At 46.2% G+C, this 17,639-nt stretch overlaps 1 protein-coding gene across 4 annotated transcripts in view; it reads right to left on the bottom strand.

Moving 5' to 3' along the window:
* MATN2 (matrilin 2) overlaps positions 1–17,639 on the bottom strand; it is a 170,742-nt gene that overhangs the window by 7,426 nt on the left and 145,677 nt on the right. For all 4 annotated transcript variants that reach the window (XM_025265070.3, XM_025265072.3, XM_045162775.1 and 1 more), the window contains 4 exons: positions 9,937–10,059; positions 8,621–8,743; positions 5,957–6,079; positions 716–1,129 (listed from right to left, as the gene is read on the bottom strand). In XM_025265070.3, coding sequence (XP_025120855.3) covers positions 716–1,129; positions 5,957–6,079; positions 8,621–8,743; positions 9,937–10,059 — 783 coding nt within the window. The remainder of the gene's footprint in view (positions 1–715; positions 1,130–5,956; positions 6,080–8,620; positions 8,744–9,936; positions 10,060–17,639) is intronic.

Raw genomic sequence — 17,639 nt, 5'->3', positions numbered from 1 at the left:
TAGTCAAACCTCAAAAGCAACATAGTCAAACATCTAAAGCAACCTCAAGTCCCCCCTGCATTATATGTGGAGTCAGACAAACCTCAAAGAGGCTAAGCTTTACCGAGCAACAGAGTTTAAGAGTCATGATCTCGTCTGACATTTTGATTTTCTCAAAAGCTCACTTTTGCCTCCTGCAAACACAAGACCATTCACTGTCTTAAGGCTACTGCACTCCCAGTATGTTCACTGGTAATGTTGCTTAAAAAAAAAAAAGGTATATTGCTCCAATAAAAATTTTAAAAATTAAAAAAAAATATTGGTAAGAGCTCTTCCTACTAGGAATCTATTTTTATCCAGTTCTTCAGGTGATTCTAAAACAACCAGACCAGTGTCTGGGAAGCATTGTTTATTTTTCTGGTTAAACAGCACATGTAGGATTGATTCTCTGCTCTGGAGGTCACAGCCTGGCTGGTAAATCATCACAGGAGATGATTACTCATGTGTGACCTGTGTGCAGACCCCCTTACAGTCCACAAGACTTTGGCATCCCTGTGGGGTCCCTTTAAGGCCACTAGGTGGCAGTTTAGTAAAGGTGTGTAAGCGCGGTGACAGGAAGCCGTTGTGTCCCCTCAAGGAATCTCACTCCCATGCTCCCCCACCCCAATGTGAACACCAAGCAAGTTTAAGAAACCTGAACCTGAGTGGGGTAAAACACACCCCCATCCCACGTTACCACTGGCCTGGGCTTTACTGGCCCACTCGGAGACGTCGTCCTGAGCCCGTCCGTCCGTGAAGACGATGGCCACTCTGGGCACCCGTGCGGAGAGAGGCCGGGCCCCTTCTACTTGGGTAAAACTTCTCTCAAACATATGTTTCAGGGCCAGCCCGGTCATAGAGCCCTTGCCCATGTATTTCATGTGGGCCACGGCTTTTTTCATGTCTTTGGCTGAGCTGAAGTTTCTCAGGGTAAACTCTGTGCGGACCAGCGTGGAATACTGGAGCAGCCCTACTCGAGCAGCTTTGGGAGAAATCGCCAAGGAATCTATAATTCCAGTGACAAACTGCTTCACAATCTCAAAATTATCTTCTCCAAGGCTCTTGGACCCATCGATCACAAAAACCAAGTCAACTGGGCCTTCGGTGCATCCTATGGGAATAAAAGGAAAGTTGTAATGGTTAAATGATTTTAAAAAAAAAGCATGCACAAGAAGAGAAGAAAATTACACTTCCACTGGAGGCATAACTATTTTGGAGATCTACCTTTATTCTTTAGATAGAAACACAGGATAGACAGAAAGTGTCGGGAGAGTCACAAACAACCATAATGTTCACAATTGCCTTTACGTGTGGCAATTTTAACAATTGTCGAATTGTTAAAAATAGTTATTTTCCACAAGCAAAAACACATGGCAGATATACAAACTGGAAACCAGACCCACACTGTACCCCGGATCACCAGCAGTCAGGACTGTGTGTAGAGTACCTTCAGGGCCTGATAGCACCCCCAAAAGATTCCAAAAACTTTACTCCAGGAGAGTGACATCACTCCAGTGCTGGCATCTCACACACAATAGACTTGGAGATTCTTCCAGTTCAGCTCAGTCATCTCGATCTTCTAGGGAGATTTCCTCGTAGCCCAGCTTGTGTTCGTTACTCTCTGTGTAGCCTTCACACTACTAATCTGGTCAACAAAAATTGTTTGTTGAGCTCCTGCTTTGTGTAAGGCAGTCAGTGCGGCAGGACTGCAGGTGACCAAGGCACAGTCTCACTCCGTGCTGTTCACAGTCCAGTGCATTCTGCGCAGCGTTCCACACTGTACAACAGCCGGCTAGCTGAGGGTCAGCTTCCTCCTCTAGTCCACCAGTTCCTGCTCAGCAGGAGCCATGTCTCATTAATTTCTGTACTTCCAATACCTGGCACACAATAGCTGTTCAATAAATGCTTGTTGAGAAAATACACGAAAGAGGTGGTATCCATTCAGTAGTACAACCACTAAGTACCCTCTTCACCATTTTTTTTTTTTTTTTTTTTTTGGCCCTGTTGCACAGGCTGAGGGATCCTACCCACCTGACCAGTGACCGAACCCAGGCCCTTGGCAGTGACAGCAGGAGTCCCAACCACTGGACCGCCAGGGCCTCATCATTGACCTTTTGAAGTTTTAAAATGAATTATCACTGAGAATTATTTACCTACATGGACATTTTCCAGGCACCTCAGATGGCTGACAGTAAAAGCTTTATGCAAATACATTAGCAAGCTGGGTATAGAGAGATTTTTTTTGTTATTTAGGGCTACATAAGAAAAATTTACAGATCCCAAATGGATGATCTCATTTCAAACAGTCTGCAGTATGCAATATAACATTCTCTTTTACATATCAAGGCAGCTGTCTAATACTTGAAAGTGAAGCACAGCAATATTAGGAAGTAAAGACACACACATGCAAAAATATTTCTATTCTTGACTCAACTAACATGCTAAAATAATTGTGTATGTGTGTTGGAAGAGTTGGGTTCCTGTCTTTCCCCATTTAAGCGCATGTCCTCATTACTCAACCTATTGACCTCTTGTTAGTGAAAGAGGAAATGGCCAATTCAGAACTTCATTTACATTCATAGCCTGAATCCCAGGCAGCGTGCACCTGGCTCTCTAGCAGATTTCAGAAATAGTGGAATAATTTTTCAGCAGCGAATCTATTTTCTCTTTTCCCTCATATATTATTTTCTTAGAGAATAATACGAACACCTGCAGCCTCCCTGCAGGGAGCGGAGCAGACGACTTCAGCAGGAGACAAGAATCCTAGATGGAGCGGAACAGTACCGGGGCGGGAGGTGCCCTATTCTCACTTTAATGACAGCCCGGCTTGCTGGCCACCTATTTGCAGGAAGGTCACTCAGCTTTCCTTGGATGTTTTCTTTTGGTAGTTGAGTCAGTGAGACTGGAGCAGAGCTGTGATTTGCCTTCTGAGCTTAATTTTCACAGAGTTTCAGAAATTCGGGTTTGGACAAGACCTTTAAAGGTCACTGGTCCAGCCCCCTTTAAAGGTCACTGGTCCAGCCCCCCTGTTGCTCACATCTTTACTGCATCTCTATGGCCATTCACTCAGCCTGGGCCTGAACACCTCTTCTGGTAGGGAACTCACCGCCTTACCACGGAAGCCCGCCCGCTCACGGCTCTGCGGTGAGGTTGACAGTAGCTATCATTGTCGGCACTGAGACACGGTGCCAGCACTGGGCTGAACACCTGTAAACACACGGTGTCATGTATTTCTCATGACGATTCTGTAAGGTGTTATCCTAATATCATAGGAAGAAACTGAGACTCAAGAGCAGTTAAATAATTTCTCCAAGGTCACATGAATGTAGGAATAGTGGGTTCAAATTCATGAAAATCCGTAAGATCAAAGCTCATGATCTTAACTAATTAATCACACAGTTTCTCTGAGACAAGGTGTCTTTGTCCCTGTACCAAGCTGTGGCTTTTCTCCAATGTCCTTTCTTTCCCCAGGGTTTAGGGGATGCCCTATAAATAATGGATGACTGCCACTTTGGTATTTGAAAGGTACCTCAGGTCTTTTTTTTCTACATAGATCCCCAGTTTCTTCCTTTATTTTTCACTTGACATCATACTGAACTTCCTCACCATGATGCTTTCTAGATTTTGTCTCTATCCTTTATCTTTAATTTTTTTTTCTAAAAAATATTACATGCACATGGAACAAAGTTCAAACACCACAAAGATTATCTATAGCTATATCTCTCTATGTCAACCTCTATAGCAATACCTATCTTGAGAAAAAGAGTATGTTAGAGGGAGCCTTTTGCAAAATACATCAATGGTAGCACTAGAAAAACCACTCGATACCATGCTTTTTTCATTTAAAATATCTTGAGGATATATTTAGAGCTGCTTCATTCCTTTTTTTAATATTTATTTATTTATTCTTGGCTGTACCGGGTCTTTGTTGCAGTTAGTTGGAGCTCTTCTTTGTTGCGGTGCTCTGGGCTTCTCATTTCAGTGGCTTCTCTTATTGCTGAGCACAGGCTCTAGGTGCTTGGGCTTCAGTAGTTGCAGCAAGTGGGCTCAGCAGTTGTGATGCAGGGCTTGGTTGCCCTGCAGCATGTAGAATCCTACTGGACCAGGGATCGAACCACCATGCATTGGCAGGTGGATCCTTACCCGTCGGACCACCAGGGAAGTTTTGCTTCATTCCTTTTACCAGCTGTATAGTATTCTAATGTACAGATGCACCATGATTTATTTAATCAGCATCATATAAATAGGCACTTATTTCCCATTTTTGCTCTACAAATAACACTGCACAAAATATTCCCTCATATGTGGCTTTGTGAAGACATGCACTTCTCTGCGGCATAAACTCCTACAACTGGAACTGCCTTCCTTTATTTTCTTGTGAGTTTGTTTTTATTTTTATTGGGCTCTGGGGGATGGTTGGGAAATAACTCTGCAAGTTATGCCCCACTAGGGAAATAACTCTGCAAGTTACGCCCCACTAGGGAAATGTCCATTCTGTTTTTCCTGGGATAGCTTTCAGAGCGTTTTCTTTCTCTTGGAGCTACTGCGCTTGCTGGCAGCAGCGTCTTCAGGTTCACTGGGGGGTGGCTTCCCCTTGGAAGATAATTTTTCCTCTTTTTTCTCAGGGACCCTCTTGTTTCCTGACTCAGGTCACTAACTGGTTCCTCTTTGGGGAAAGATTTCTTCCACTTGGAAAGACTTCCACTGCTGTCTCTTCAAGATCACTACTAACCAGCTCCTTCTTGGAAAAAGGTTTCCTTTTCTTGGGTTTGGAGAAGGAGACAGATGGGTTTTCCATTCCATCTTCCTGAGGCGCCTTCTGGGGCTTTTGCTTCTTTTTGGGTCTTTCACTTGTCTCCTCACACTCCTCACACTGCTTTTTTCTGGTGATGCCAGGGCAATGGCAGCCAGTCTTTTCTGTCTTCAAGCGTTTCTTCTCCTGTTTCTCCAGCTTTCTAGGAATCTCATCAGCTGCTTCCTCTGCCTGAACCACTGTCTCCTTCACGACATCCAGATTCTTTTGTGGAATCTCTCCAGTCTCAGAGAAGGACAACCACTCCCCAGCTTGTTTTCGAAGCTCCTCCCCAAATACACTGGGAGCGGGGATTACCTCAGAGAAGCAACCAGTTTCTGAGGCAGTCCCGCATTTGTTTGCCAGGTATCGGGAGCTGGGAGCTGCAGCCTTTGTTCTTGGCAGCTGCTCGGCATACTTTGGGGTGTTACCCCCTGTCTTCAGAGCTCTGGAAACATGGTCCATTTGCTGGGCCAGGGAATCACTCAGACACCAGGACCAGTGTCCTGGTTTAAAAAAATTTTTTAATATTTTTTATTTTAAAAAATAAAAAAAAAACATTTATTTTTAAAATATTTTTAAAAATTAAAATATTTGCCAAACTGCCCTCCTAAAAGTTGTACCAATTCAGACACCTAGTGATAAATTTACAATTGCCTATTACAACATACCTTTGCCAACGTAAGGAATCATCGAACTTACTGAACTCTGATAACTAAAAGGTAAAAAATGTATTGTAGCTTTAATCTCTCATTACACATTTTCCTTTTTCTTTTATGTTTCATGTCATGTTTAGAAAGTTCTCTACCCTGAGATTATAAAATACCTCTCTCAAGGCTTTTTCTGCCACTTTAGATACTATTTTTTAAGCTTAAGAACACAAGTCTTACCTCCCTCATTCCCGACATTCTTATTCAGCTAGGATCACTCTAGCCTCTCAGCTGACCGTGAACTTACTGTCAACTGAAACCAAAAGTGTTTTCACAGGTGCAGTTAAGCTCTCTTCCCCATTCTGTATCTACACATACACATTTATATCTATGGTAGAAGCAGAGGTGAGGGATTTTACTTCTTGCAAATACTCCAAAAAAAAAATTGCTCCCAAACCAAATTAAAGCAAAAAAAAACCCAGTTCAGATCACTTACTTTTGCACCGTCTTCCATCCTCAGCTAGAATAAATCCCTTTGAGCATTTGCAGATGTAGGAATTGCCACGGTTAACACAAATGTGTTCACAGCCATGGTGGGTCGATTTGCAGACATCCTTCCCTGAGGGTTATATAGGAAGTGAAGCAACCCCATCAGTCAGTGTAGAAACGAGCTGGATTGAACAGTCATGTCAGGACAGATCATGGAAATAAACCATTAAAAGCTTCATTCAAACCTCCTCTATAACATCCCCCTTTCAGTCTAATACTCAGGAGAGGGCATGGTAAAGGAAATCTCCTCTTAGAAAGCTCTAGTTTCCATGAAACTGAATGGTAAGCTGGGTGATCAGATGTCCTGGATTTAATAATTTTTAGAATTGTTCAATATACTTTGAGGTTTGATTTTCCCACCCTTCTGATTTTTCCCCATAGACACCCCAATTTCAATTGTCTAATGTACAGTTCTCATGTGTGAGGCACTTCAGACTCTTCACAGTAGCGACAGCTCTTTAATCTTCACAGCATCCTGTGGAGAGAGGAGGGCAGGGATAGTCACGCCCAATGGATACATGAAGAAGCAAAGTTTGACAGTGCAGTCCAAGGTCACACAGCCACTCGGCGACATGTCTGAGTCAGGAAGTATCCTGAGTGGTCCTCCTCCACAGCATGAAAGCCTTCTGTTCTCTGCTTCCTTCATGTCATTAGCTCCCTAAGAAGCTTCCTGCAAAACTGCAATCAGTGACTACAGATCCCTCTGGAAGGATTTGATTTAGCAATCAAATTTCAGAGGAAAAAGTTGAGCCTTGTGTACCAGTTGTACAAGCTCAACCTATTGAGCAAAAAGCGTGTTGAGTGTAGAAATGATGCACACGTGCATTCCATGCTTACAAAAACAGAAGCATGAACGAATGTCTCAGGCAGACATAATGGCAGAACTGTAGCCATGGTCCCTGCAGGACAGCGCCGCGTGAAGGCAAAACACAGCCTTGAGTAGGGCGCCCCGCAGAGTCAGCCCATGGACCCACGGGCATCCCAGGAATCGGTCTTGCAAACAGAACTTCCTGCTAAAGGCAGAAAAGTCCCTCCTTCTGGAGGAATAATGAGGAGTGAGTTCTCCTTTACCCCTCGGTGTTGACCTGTGGAAGCCCCAAGTTATCTCAGCAATCTGTGATGTTCAGTTCAGTTCAGTCTCGTGTCCGACTCTGTGACCCCATGAAGTGCAGCACGCCAGGTCTCCCTGTCCATCACCAACTCCCGGAGTCCACCCAAACCCATGTCCATCGAGTCAGTGATGCCATCCAACCATCTCATCCTCTGTCATCCCCTTCTCCTCCTGCCCTCAATCTTTCCCAGCATCAGGCTCTTTTGATGTGAAGAGGTGACTTAAATGAGTCACCTCTTCGCATCAGGTGGCCAAAGTATTGGAGTTTCAGCTTCAACATCAGTCCTTCCTATGGACACCCAGGACTGATCTTTAGGATGGACTGGTTGGATCTCCTTGCAGTCCAAGGGACTCTCAAGAGTCTTCTCCAACACCACAGTTCAAAAGCATCAATACCCCCAAATCAACTTCCACCTCAGATGAGTTTTTTTTCTTTTTTTAAACTAAAGAAGGGCCATCCTGCCCACTGGAGCAGAGTATCACAAAAACAAGTAGACCATGTCAAGACCCCCCGAAAATAGGGGTTAACACCTCAAAATCTCACAGGGGGTGGAAATCCTGACCCCGTGCTCATCTCCTGCCCACTTCACTGAGCTCACGTGTCCCCATCTCTCCCTCTCAGGGCTGTGATGGTTCATTTTATGAGTCACTTTGGCTAGGTTACGGCACCTGGTTGTTGCATAAAACACTGGTCTAGATGTTGCTGTGAAGGTACTTCTTTAGATAATATTTAAATCATGAGCCTTTAAGTAAAGTAGAATATCCTCCATAGTATAGGTGGGTCCTATTTTGAAGACCTTTAGACAAAAAAAGACTGAATTTCCCCCAAAGAAGAGGGAATTCTGCTTCCAGACTGCCTTCAGATTGGAGCTGCAATATCAGCTCTTCCCTGGGTCACCAACAGATTCCTTATCTATCTACCTATTGATCTATCATCTATCCATAAACACACATACACACACACATACGTGCACACACACACACACACACATTTTATTGGTTCTCTGGAGAACCCTGAGCAATATACCTTATAAGAAAGCTCTCATAATCTGTTCTGAGTGATCCACATAAGTAAATGTTAATGGATAATCCAGACCCCCCAAAAAAACCCCTTCATCCCTTCTCTCACTTTCTGCCCTTACTTACAAGGTTTTCCAAGAATAAAAAGCGCTACAACTATGCTTTGACCCTCACCGCGATTGCTGACCCAGATTCTAATCCTTTCCAATGGCGAGCCAGGCACTCTGCTAGGCTCTGCGCATCCATACAACTCCTGTGGAAAGGGGCTACAACTGGGAGAAAGTGAAAGCAACGAAGAGCCTGACAACTCAGGACCCTGGATGAGAAATTCCTGAAGCACTGAGGGTCCAGTGTACTGATCACAAGCACAACAGTTGCAGAGCATCCAAGGCAGGAACTTAGAATAGTGACACTGACTATAACGGAAAACTTCCAACGTTAGAAGAAGATCTCTAACTGTCCCGAGTCGAATCGACTTACTTCTGCAGCGTTTCCCGTCCTCGGCCAGCCGGAACCCCTCCATGCACTTGCAGACGTACGACTCCCCAGTGCTCACACACGCGTGCTCACAGCCGTGGTTCACTGCTTGGCAGACATCTTTCCCTGAGGACAGCAAAGTTAAAAATTTCACCACCGTCAGTTTTCCCTGGGCTTCACCTGGGAGGACCCATCCTTCTCAGCCCCTGGACTCCAGGGCCATCTGAGCTCAGCAGCTCTACTTCGGGTTCACTCTCCGAGCTTCCTCCCTGTCACAGCCACGGCCATCCACCAGCACCTACTTCAGTGTCTCGTAAAAACGCAGTCCATCACGGGCCTTCCGCAGGCACTGGTATGATTACTTAGGACATTAAACCTCAATTTGGACTGGTGATGCTGAAATCTAGTTTTGAGTTTTTCCCTGACCACGTGACTTTGGAGAATCACTTAACCTCTTGCAGGCTTCCCTTTCCTTTATGAAAAATGAGAGTAATACTTCCAGGTACCCATCTTTTCTTCAAATGCATCAATATGAGATTCTCTTAGTAAAGAGCTTTGAGAAGCTTGAGAAGATGACTGACAAGGGCAGGAATCATTTGCTCAGGGTTACCCACTCCCCTTTGACTCGACAGAGACGTGTCTTGGCCCTATGGAAGAGACCTTGCTTTCTGAGATGTAAGAATGGCCTCTCATCAAAAGGGGGTCTCTAAGAGGGATTTGTGCCACCAGAAACAATAGCAACAATATTGTTAAAGAAGCAGAGGATCAGGGAAGTTAAGCTGCTTGCCTAGCTAATAAATGGCAGTGCTAGAAGCTGAGAGAATCTGGATTTCAGACTGGACATCCTTCCAGTAGAACACACTGTTTCTTGTCACAGGGCGTATCACCTTCAGTTGTGGCTCTGGCTTTGACTTTTGTCACTTGTCCATTGGTTTGTTTTCTTTTTAATAGTCTTTCTTTTTTTTTTTTTTTTAGGACAGTTCTAGATCTACGGAAAATTGAGAAGACAGTACACAGATTCCCTGTAAACCGCATACCCAGATTCCCCTAGTATCAACATCTTACAGTAGTGTGATACGCTTGTTATGATGAATGGACCGATACTGATACAGTAATATCAAACAAAGCCCATAGTTAATTTACATTTCCTTAGTTTTCAACCTGATGTCAGTTTTTTTCCTGATCTATGATCCCACATTACATTTACTGGTCTTGTGGCAATGGTTTTTGAGAGTAACTGATTTACACAGAGATCAGGCTGGTGGATTTCAGGCAGAGATCAGACATAATAATGGGAACCCACTCCAATAAGAACTTACTTCTGCAGGTCTTCCCATCTCCACGGAGTATATACCCTTCAAAGCATCGGCACACGAAAGAGTCTCCACTGCTTACACATGAATGTTCACAACCATGCTTGCCCAGAGCACAAGCGTCCAGTTCTGAGAATCCAAGTGGAAACAGAAACAAAAGAAGGAAATGATTCATACATTAGTGACTTATTTAATCTTTTAAGATATTTCAGACACCTTAAATGAAAGCAGTACTTTATGCTACAGGGTACATTTAAAATAGAAAGCATGTCTATGAGCAAAATATCTTAATATATAAAAAGCACATAAAATAAAATACTACTATCATCTCTGTAGGAAAAATGAACAAAAGACACGGAAAGACAAGTTACAAAAGGAGAGACAGAAATGGCCTATAAATATTAGAAAATAAGTTCCACATCATTGATCATCATGTAACCATAATGTCAGATTATCAGATAACCATGATTATCTGCATATCTGCTTATGTATGCATGTATGTGTCCTACTTTGGTCATCCCTCCATCCATTCATTCATTCATTCATTTCTTCACTGATCTGTGGAATATTTCGTGAGTCCCCTCTCTCTGAGTCAGGCACTCCTCCAGTCTCTGGGGACGTAACAAGGAGTAAAACCAAGTTTCTGCTTTTGTGAAGCTTACATGTGGTGGCAGGGGCGGAAGGAAAGAGGGGCAAGACAGACAGACAAATGTATATGTCAGGAGAAGGTGCTACAGAGAAAAGCAGGATGAGGGCGATGGAGAGGGTCTGCTGATTTGGAGCGTGCAGAGGGCTTATTATTTTCCATGCCATGTCAGAGAAGGTGACACTGAGCAGAGCCCTGGAGAAAGAGACGAGTGAATGCGTGGTGTTTGAGAAGAATGACATCCAAGGAAGTACAGCATCTGTAAACAGGGGCAGGAGCGGGTGGGGAGGTTTCAGGAAAGGCAAGGAGATCAGGGGACCGGGCAGGCGATGAGCCAGGACAGACCTCATGGGAGTCACACACAGTGGCTGCATCTAAGTCAGAAGGGGTCACTGGAGGGTTCTGAGCAGTGGGGTGACACGAACTGACTTTTTTCTTAAAGGACCACTGTGCACAAAATGGGCCATGGGTAAGGCTGGAGCAGGGAGAGTGGGAAGAGAGCCACTGCCTGACCTCTCAGGCGGGTGAGAGGGTCAGATTGAGGCTGGACTTTGAAGGCAGAGCCTGCAAGCTTTGCTGATGGGTTAATATAAAGAGTCCATCTTCACATGGATATGACAGAAGAGTTATGGGTGACCTGAGGTCCTAGGGCTGAGCAACTGAAGAATGGCATTGCCATAGACGGGGCTGGGCAGCTTCTGTGACAGCAGGCTGTAAAAACCAGGCTGATATGCTAAAGCCTGATACTGAGGACAGATGGGAAGGGACTTTTTCTAAGAACCAAACAGAATTCTGAGAGTCAACGCCATCATTTCAGATGGAGCAGAATTTCTACAGTGGCTTTGAAGTGAGGTTTTAAAATGAATGCTCCAAAGTGCATAATCACTTTTATAGCCAGGCACAGACCATACACTTTTTTCTAAGGCATTTTTGCAGTATTTTTCTTGGAGGGGAGTCTTGAGAACGACCCTATGGGTTAATTAAAGCAGCTGTTGTTATTCTCATTTACCAGCCAGGGAAACTATGCTTTGGGAAGATTAATGGCTTGCCAACATCAGTTGCTAATAAGTGACAGCACCAGATTAAAAATGTAATCTTCTGATAATACATCCCATGTTTTCCCCAGCTACACTGCGTTGCTATACTCTAAAGTAAGCTTCCAAACATGAAGGGAATTTTGTCTTCGTTTGGGCAGAAGGGCCGCCAAAATCTGAACAGTGGGAAAGCGTTGTATCAACTGAAATTATAACTGCAGACGAGAGTCAAAGCAGAGCTGGCCCTTGCTCTTTGCTCGGAACATGACTTACTTCTCCGGGCACAATCTAGACTCATTATTGATGCAGAACATTTCTCGATGGCTTGGGGTAATCCCTCACGTAGTGTTGAGTGGAAATACAATTGAGTGATCCATAATACAGACAGCCGGCTGGCTGTGGAGGTGAGCGGTTTTTTTTCCTCACCATGAATTTATATTAAGAATACTCCATTTTCCAATGGAATAAAATAGCTATAACTCTTTCAGGTCAGCCTTGTCAAGCCATAATGCAGACAGGCCCCCTGAGCACGCCCCTTCTTTCTGGAGCATCCCCCATGCCCTGTCCTGTCCCCGTAGCTTCATCTCAGGCTGAAGTTTTGAAGAGTGATTGAGTCTTTCCACAAGGATCCTGAAAGGACATTGGCTCCCCAGGCTCTTGCAGGACGAGTCTGTACTTGGCAGAGGGGCACTGCTTTCCTCTATGGGGAGCCTGCTGAGCCTGAAAGCACTGTTCTCAGGGGGCATCCTCACCATTGGCTGCAGACGATCCTGGGAGCTCCCAGCCCAGCCGCTGAGCTCTCCTGGGCTTTTGTACTAATAGCTGTTTGGAAATTTTGTTGTTTGCATGCTTTAAAAGCATGTAGGGAATTTGGGTTTTTAAACTTTCCCTTCTTACCCGCTCAGGGCATCTGATCAAGAGAAGACAGCAATGGTGCTCAATCTCAGGGGAACATCAGTCACCTGCAGAGATTATTTGAAAGGCAAAACGGGCCCATGATTCAAAATTCAAACATACTAAGGGGAGACATCCCCTTTGGAGGGGGTATCTGGCAGTATCTGCCTAAAGTACAAAATGTACTTTTGACCTGGCAGCTTCACTTCTGGGATCCTCTCCTGCAGATACCCTGGCACCATATGAAGAGATTTACTTTCAAGTAATTCACAGCAGCATCGTTTGTAATAATGAAAAGTGGGAAACTACACAGATGTCCACGACTACTCAGGAGACAAGCTGAACAAATGTTCTACACAATGAGATGCTATGCTTAGTCGCTCATTCGTGTTTGACTCTTTGTGACCCCATGGACTATACAGTCCATGAAATTCTCCAGCCCAGAATACTGGAGTGGGTAGCCGTTCCCTTCTCCAAGAGATCCTACCAACCCAGGGGTCGAACCCAGGTCTCCGGCATTGCAGGCAGATTCTTTACCAGCTGAGCCACCAGGGAAGCCCCAAAGAAACAGGAACGGAATGGAAATAAAATGGAATGTTAGCTATCCATTGCGGAGAAGGCAATGGCAACCCACTCCAGTACTCTTGCCTGGCAAGTCCTATGGACGGAGGAGCCTGGTAGGCTGCGGTCCACGGGGTTGCTAGGAGTCGGACACGACTAAGCGACTTCACTTTCACTTTTCATTTTCATGCATTGGAGAAGGAAATGGCAACCCACTCCAGTGTTCTTGCCTGGAGAATCCCACGGACGGGGGAGCCTAGTGGGCTGCCGTCTATGGGGTCGCACAGAGTCGGACACGACTGAAGCGACTTAGCAGCAGCAGCAGCAGCTATCCATTGCTACAAAACAAAGTATGCCAACACTTAGCAGCTTAAGGCAACAAGTGTGATGTCACACAGTGTCTGAGGGTCTGGAAGCCAGCAGGGGCTCAGCTGGGAGGTTCTGGCTCAGAGTGTCTCGTGAGGCTACAGCCGAGCTGGTCCCCTGGGGGCTGCATTGATCCCAAGGCTCCACTGGAGCTGGAGGATCTGCTTCTGAGCTCACCGTGTGTGTACTGGCCTCAGTTCCTCCCTGGAGGATGACTGAAGGCTTCAGTTCCTCAACATGTGGGCCTCTCCACTGGGCTGCTCCCAATACGGCTTCCCTTAGAGTGAAGCCAACATGACTTCAAGAAGCCAGAGAGAGCTCCCAGAAAGCAGCCACAGTGTTTCTGACAACTTCACTGGAGAAGGGACACAGCACCGTTATTTCCACATGCTGTCGGTCACGCAGGCGGGCGGTGAAGGAGGGAAGGAATACATGTGTGTGAATCCAGGAGGGGCCGCCCTGGATGGAGGCTGCCCACCACCAGTTACCTGGGAACCGGAGGGAGGCAGGGGGATGGAAGGGTGGGCAAGAGTGCGAGCCAAACTCCTTAATGCACGTCTTTTCGTACTGTTTTGATTTTTAAACTATGTATACCTTTTACCCATTCTAAAAACAAAATCAAATTTAAACAGACAAAAAAATCTTATAAAAGTACTCTTCTCTCTCACCTTTGACACCCTACGTCATTATTTTTTAAAGGCAGCACCGTGATTCATTTAACCAGTTTCTTTTTGGAAAGGCACTGAGGTGGTTCCTAGGCTTTGCTATGACAGTTGTTACTGCAGGGGATACTCGTGTGCCTGTAGTTTTGCATACAATGGGAAAGCAAGTCCGAAAGGTAAACATCTAGAAGTAGGCTTGCCTCTCTAAAGGGTAGGAACACTTACCCCCGGATAAATATTTTTCAAATTGTCCTGCAAGGAGGTTGCATCAATCAACGTAAGATGATCTCTATTTCGGGAGGTCCAGGGTGCTGCCTGGACTTTCGGATGTTTTAAAAAGCCCCATGGATGACACCAACAAACTTGCCAGAAGTGAGATGCCGGCACGGGACCCAGAACTTACGTTCAGAGACCTTCCCAAGTGTCCAGAGAGGTGATACCGCTCCTCCATCATCATGAACCACCTGCCATCATCCTTCTCCTGGGCTGTTACTCCATCTACCAACTAGGTCTTCACAAACCTACTTCACCCCCTCCAGCCCATTCTCCTGGACTCAGCTGGAGTCCTCTTCTAAAGCGTGCGTGCAGACATCCCTCCCTCCATCTGCCTGACACCCTTAAGTGCTTCCTGAGAGTCTGGCTAGGACTCATTGGTGAGGTTCGCAGGACCTGCCCGCTGCCTCACCTCAGCCACGCTCCCCCCAGCTCTGAGTACTTTCTTTCAGCACCTCAGGACCAAGCCAGAAAGTGAAAGTGGCTCAGTCGTATTCGACTCTTTGCAACCTCCATGGACTACACAGTCCATGGGATTCTCCAGGCCAGAATACTGGAGCGGGAAGCTTTTCCCTTCCTCCAGGGGATCTTCCTAACCCAGAGATCAAACCCAGGTCTCCTGCACTGCAGGCAGATTCTTTACCAGCTGAGCCACAAGGGAAGCCCAAGAATACTGGAGTGGGTAACCTATCCCTTCCCCAGTGGATCTTCCTGACCCAGGAATCCAACCGGGGTCTCCTGCACTGCAGGCAGGTTCTTTACCGTCTGAGCTATAGGAAACCCCAGCATCACAGCTATCACCAAACACTTACTGGTTGCTCTGGACCTATGCCTGCCTCCTCGCTGGACGACGCTCACACGGGCTCTGACCTCCAGGGGACCACGGGCTGCACCTGCCCTCCTCTCCTGGATCTCCCAGCTCCGAACTTAATGCCTGGCCCCCACAGCAGGTCCTCAGCAAATGCCTGCTGAGTTAAAGGAAACATTTCCTCAGCTTTCTACTCTGAAAACCAAGGATCACGAGAGTTTTAAATGAGAACCCATGCCGTGTGGATGGTGGCGGTCAGCTGGGCTCCCCTTTCTCTCCCTCCTTCCAGCCTTGCAGAGTGCGATTCGCATTTGTTCAGCAAAACGTCCAGTTTCTGCACATCAGGGACATTCCTGTCACTCATAATTAAAGAACCACAAATGGTAAATTAGAGAAGGCCAAAGTTGTGCTGCAGCTAACTCCCTGACCACAGGCTTTCAGCTGCCTTTCAGTCACCAAGTCTGGAAACCGGCTTGGAATCAGCATCTCCGCCGAGCTAAGGTTACTCCCTGCTGGGAAAGCATGTCAGTGGTTCCCTAACAGGCAAAGAGAGCCAACATCCCTGACTCACGATTACGGGGGGCCTTCAGCCTGGGGAGAACGGTGGGCACTCCGACAAGAGTTCATTCATTCAGTGAGTGTTTATGGAGCCCTTACTCTGCCAGCCTCATTCTCAGGCTAGAAGGGACCTTGGGGATGAACTGGTCCAACACCTTCCTTTAAAGTCACAGAAACTGAAGGACACAGAGCGGGTGTGACTTTCCCAAGGCCCCTTACCCTGCAGAGATGATTAGTCTCAGCCGTGCTTGGGGCAGAGGTGTGATTAGATCACAGGTCTGTCACCTCCGTGGTCCCTGGTTCAGGGGTCATCCTCGCCCAGCAGACTCAGCAGAGGCTGCTCAGATAGGCTGATAGATTCTCAGGAGGCAAACTAAAACAGTTTTCTCAAGGGAAGCCGAACCTCCAAATAGCATAATGAACTCTAAGTGCTGCAGTGGTCTGTCTCAGTGGCTCCTCCAGGCTCACATCTCTCCAGTCTCCCTCTCAATTCAGCACTCGGTACTTACTACTAAGTACTCAGTACTTAGTACTCAGTACTCTCAGCTTTTTCAGTTCACTCTCTGGACCCTGGCTGGCATGTTCTGTTTCCTGTGCCTAGGAAGACCACGCCCTCCGTTTTAGCCCTTTGGGGCTGCTCTAACAAAACACTTCAGACTGAGTAGCTTATAAACAACAGAAATGTATTGCTCACAGTTCTGGAGGCTGGAAGTCTGAGGTCAGGATGCCAGCAAGGTTGGGCAAGAGCCCTCTTCTAGGTCACAGACTTCTTGTATCCTCACATGGCAGAAGAAACTGGAGAGTTCTGTGGGCAGGGATCTCATTCATATGGGCTCCATCCTCACAACCTAATCACCTCCTAACGGCCTTGCCTCCTAACACTATCACCTTCCACGGTTAGACTTTCAACATATAAATTGGGGGGGGGGCGCAAATATTCAGTCCATAACACCTTCCATCTCTGCATAGCTCCCTCCATCAGTCTCTAAAGGTCAGATCAAACACCTCTTTCTCAGGAAGACTTCCTCTGGACCAGGTGAGGGTCCCCCTGCCAGATGCCCCGTGACACCTCTCCTACCTGCATGATGACTCTCATCACACAGAATGGAAGATCTATCCTTAATATCCTTCTTCCCTGAGAAATTTTAAACTCTCTCAGGGCAGAAACTGAACTTGCATCAACCCCACAGTGGCCCAGGGTCAGCACAAGATGACCAGCACAACACAGGTCCACAGGAAGTGCTTGAGGAGGCTGAGCATCAATGAACCAGAAGTACCTAGACTCAAATCCAGAGACGAAAGTGAGGACAGACGGAACCACCACTTCATGTGACGTGGCTGTAAGGACTTAGCAGAGATCTCAGGATGCAGGAATGAAACATTTTCCCTTTAGAGAAGGATCCTCTTTTTTAAAAAAAAAAACAACATGTCAGAAGGCAGGTCTACATATTAATTAAAGCCTTATCATGAAGGGGGTCTGCGATCAAGACGAGCAGACGCTTCAGCACGCAGCACAGGTTTTAGGGCCTGAGTCTCACAGCCCCACACACTGATACAGTCTGTTCCTCATATCTGGACCCCACATCTGGTGACTCATGCACGAGCTGTGGCGCAGCACTCATGGGGTAATGTGTTCCGAGGACTCGCACCTCCTTGGTGATGACAGACAGCAATCCTGTGTCTGGGGCTCCACGTAGGAGGTTATTAAACCCAACCCCAAGCCCAGAGGGAGAAAGCCACAGTGGCCGCCTGCCAAGAGGGTGACCAAGGCTGAGAGACAGAATTACACCATTTGCTGGCATTTTTAAAAATAATAAATCTAGCAGCAGCCATTCATTTGCTAACTCTGTGTAGGTTTTTTTTTTTTTTCCTCAGACAAACCAGAAGCAGCTCAACTGAGATGTATT

The sequence above is a fragment of the Bubalus bubalis genome, chromosome 15 (assembly GCF_019923935.1).
Source record: "Bubalus bubalis isolate 160015118507 breed Murrah chromosome 15, NDDB_SH_1, whole genome shotgun sequence".
NCBI lineage: Eukaryota > Metazoa > Chordata > Mammalia > Artiodactyla > Bovidae > Bubalus > Bubalus bubalis.
The sequence above is the reverse complement of the archived record's forward strand: the minus strand, read 5'-3'. Positions and strand labels throughout refer to the sequence as shown.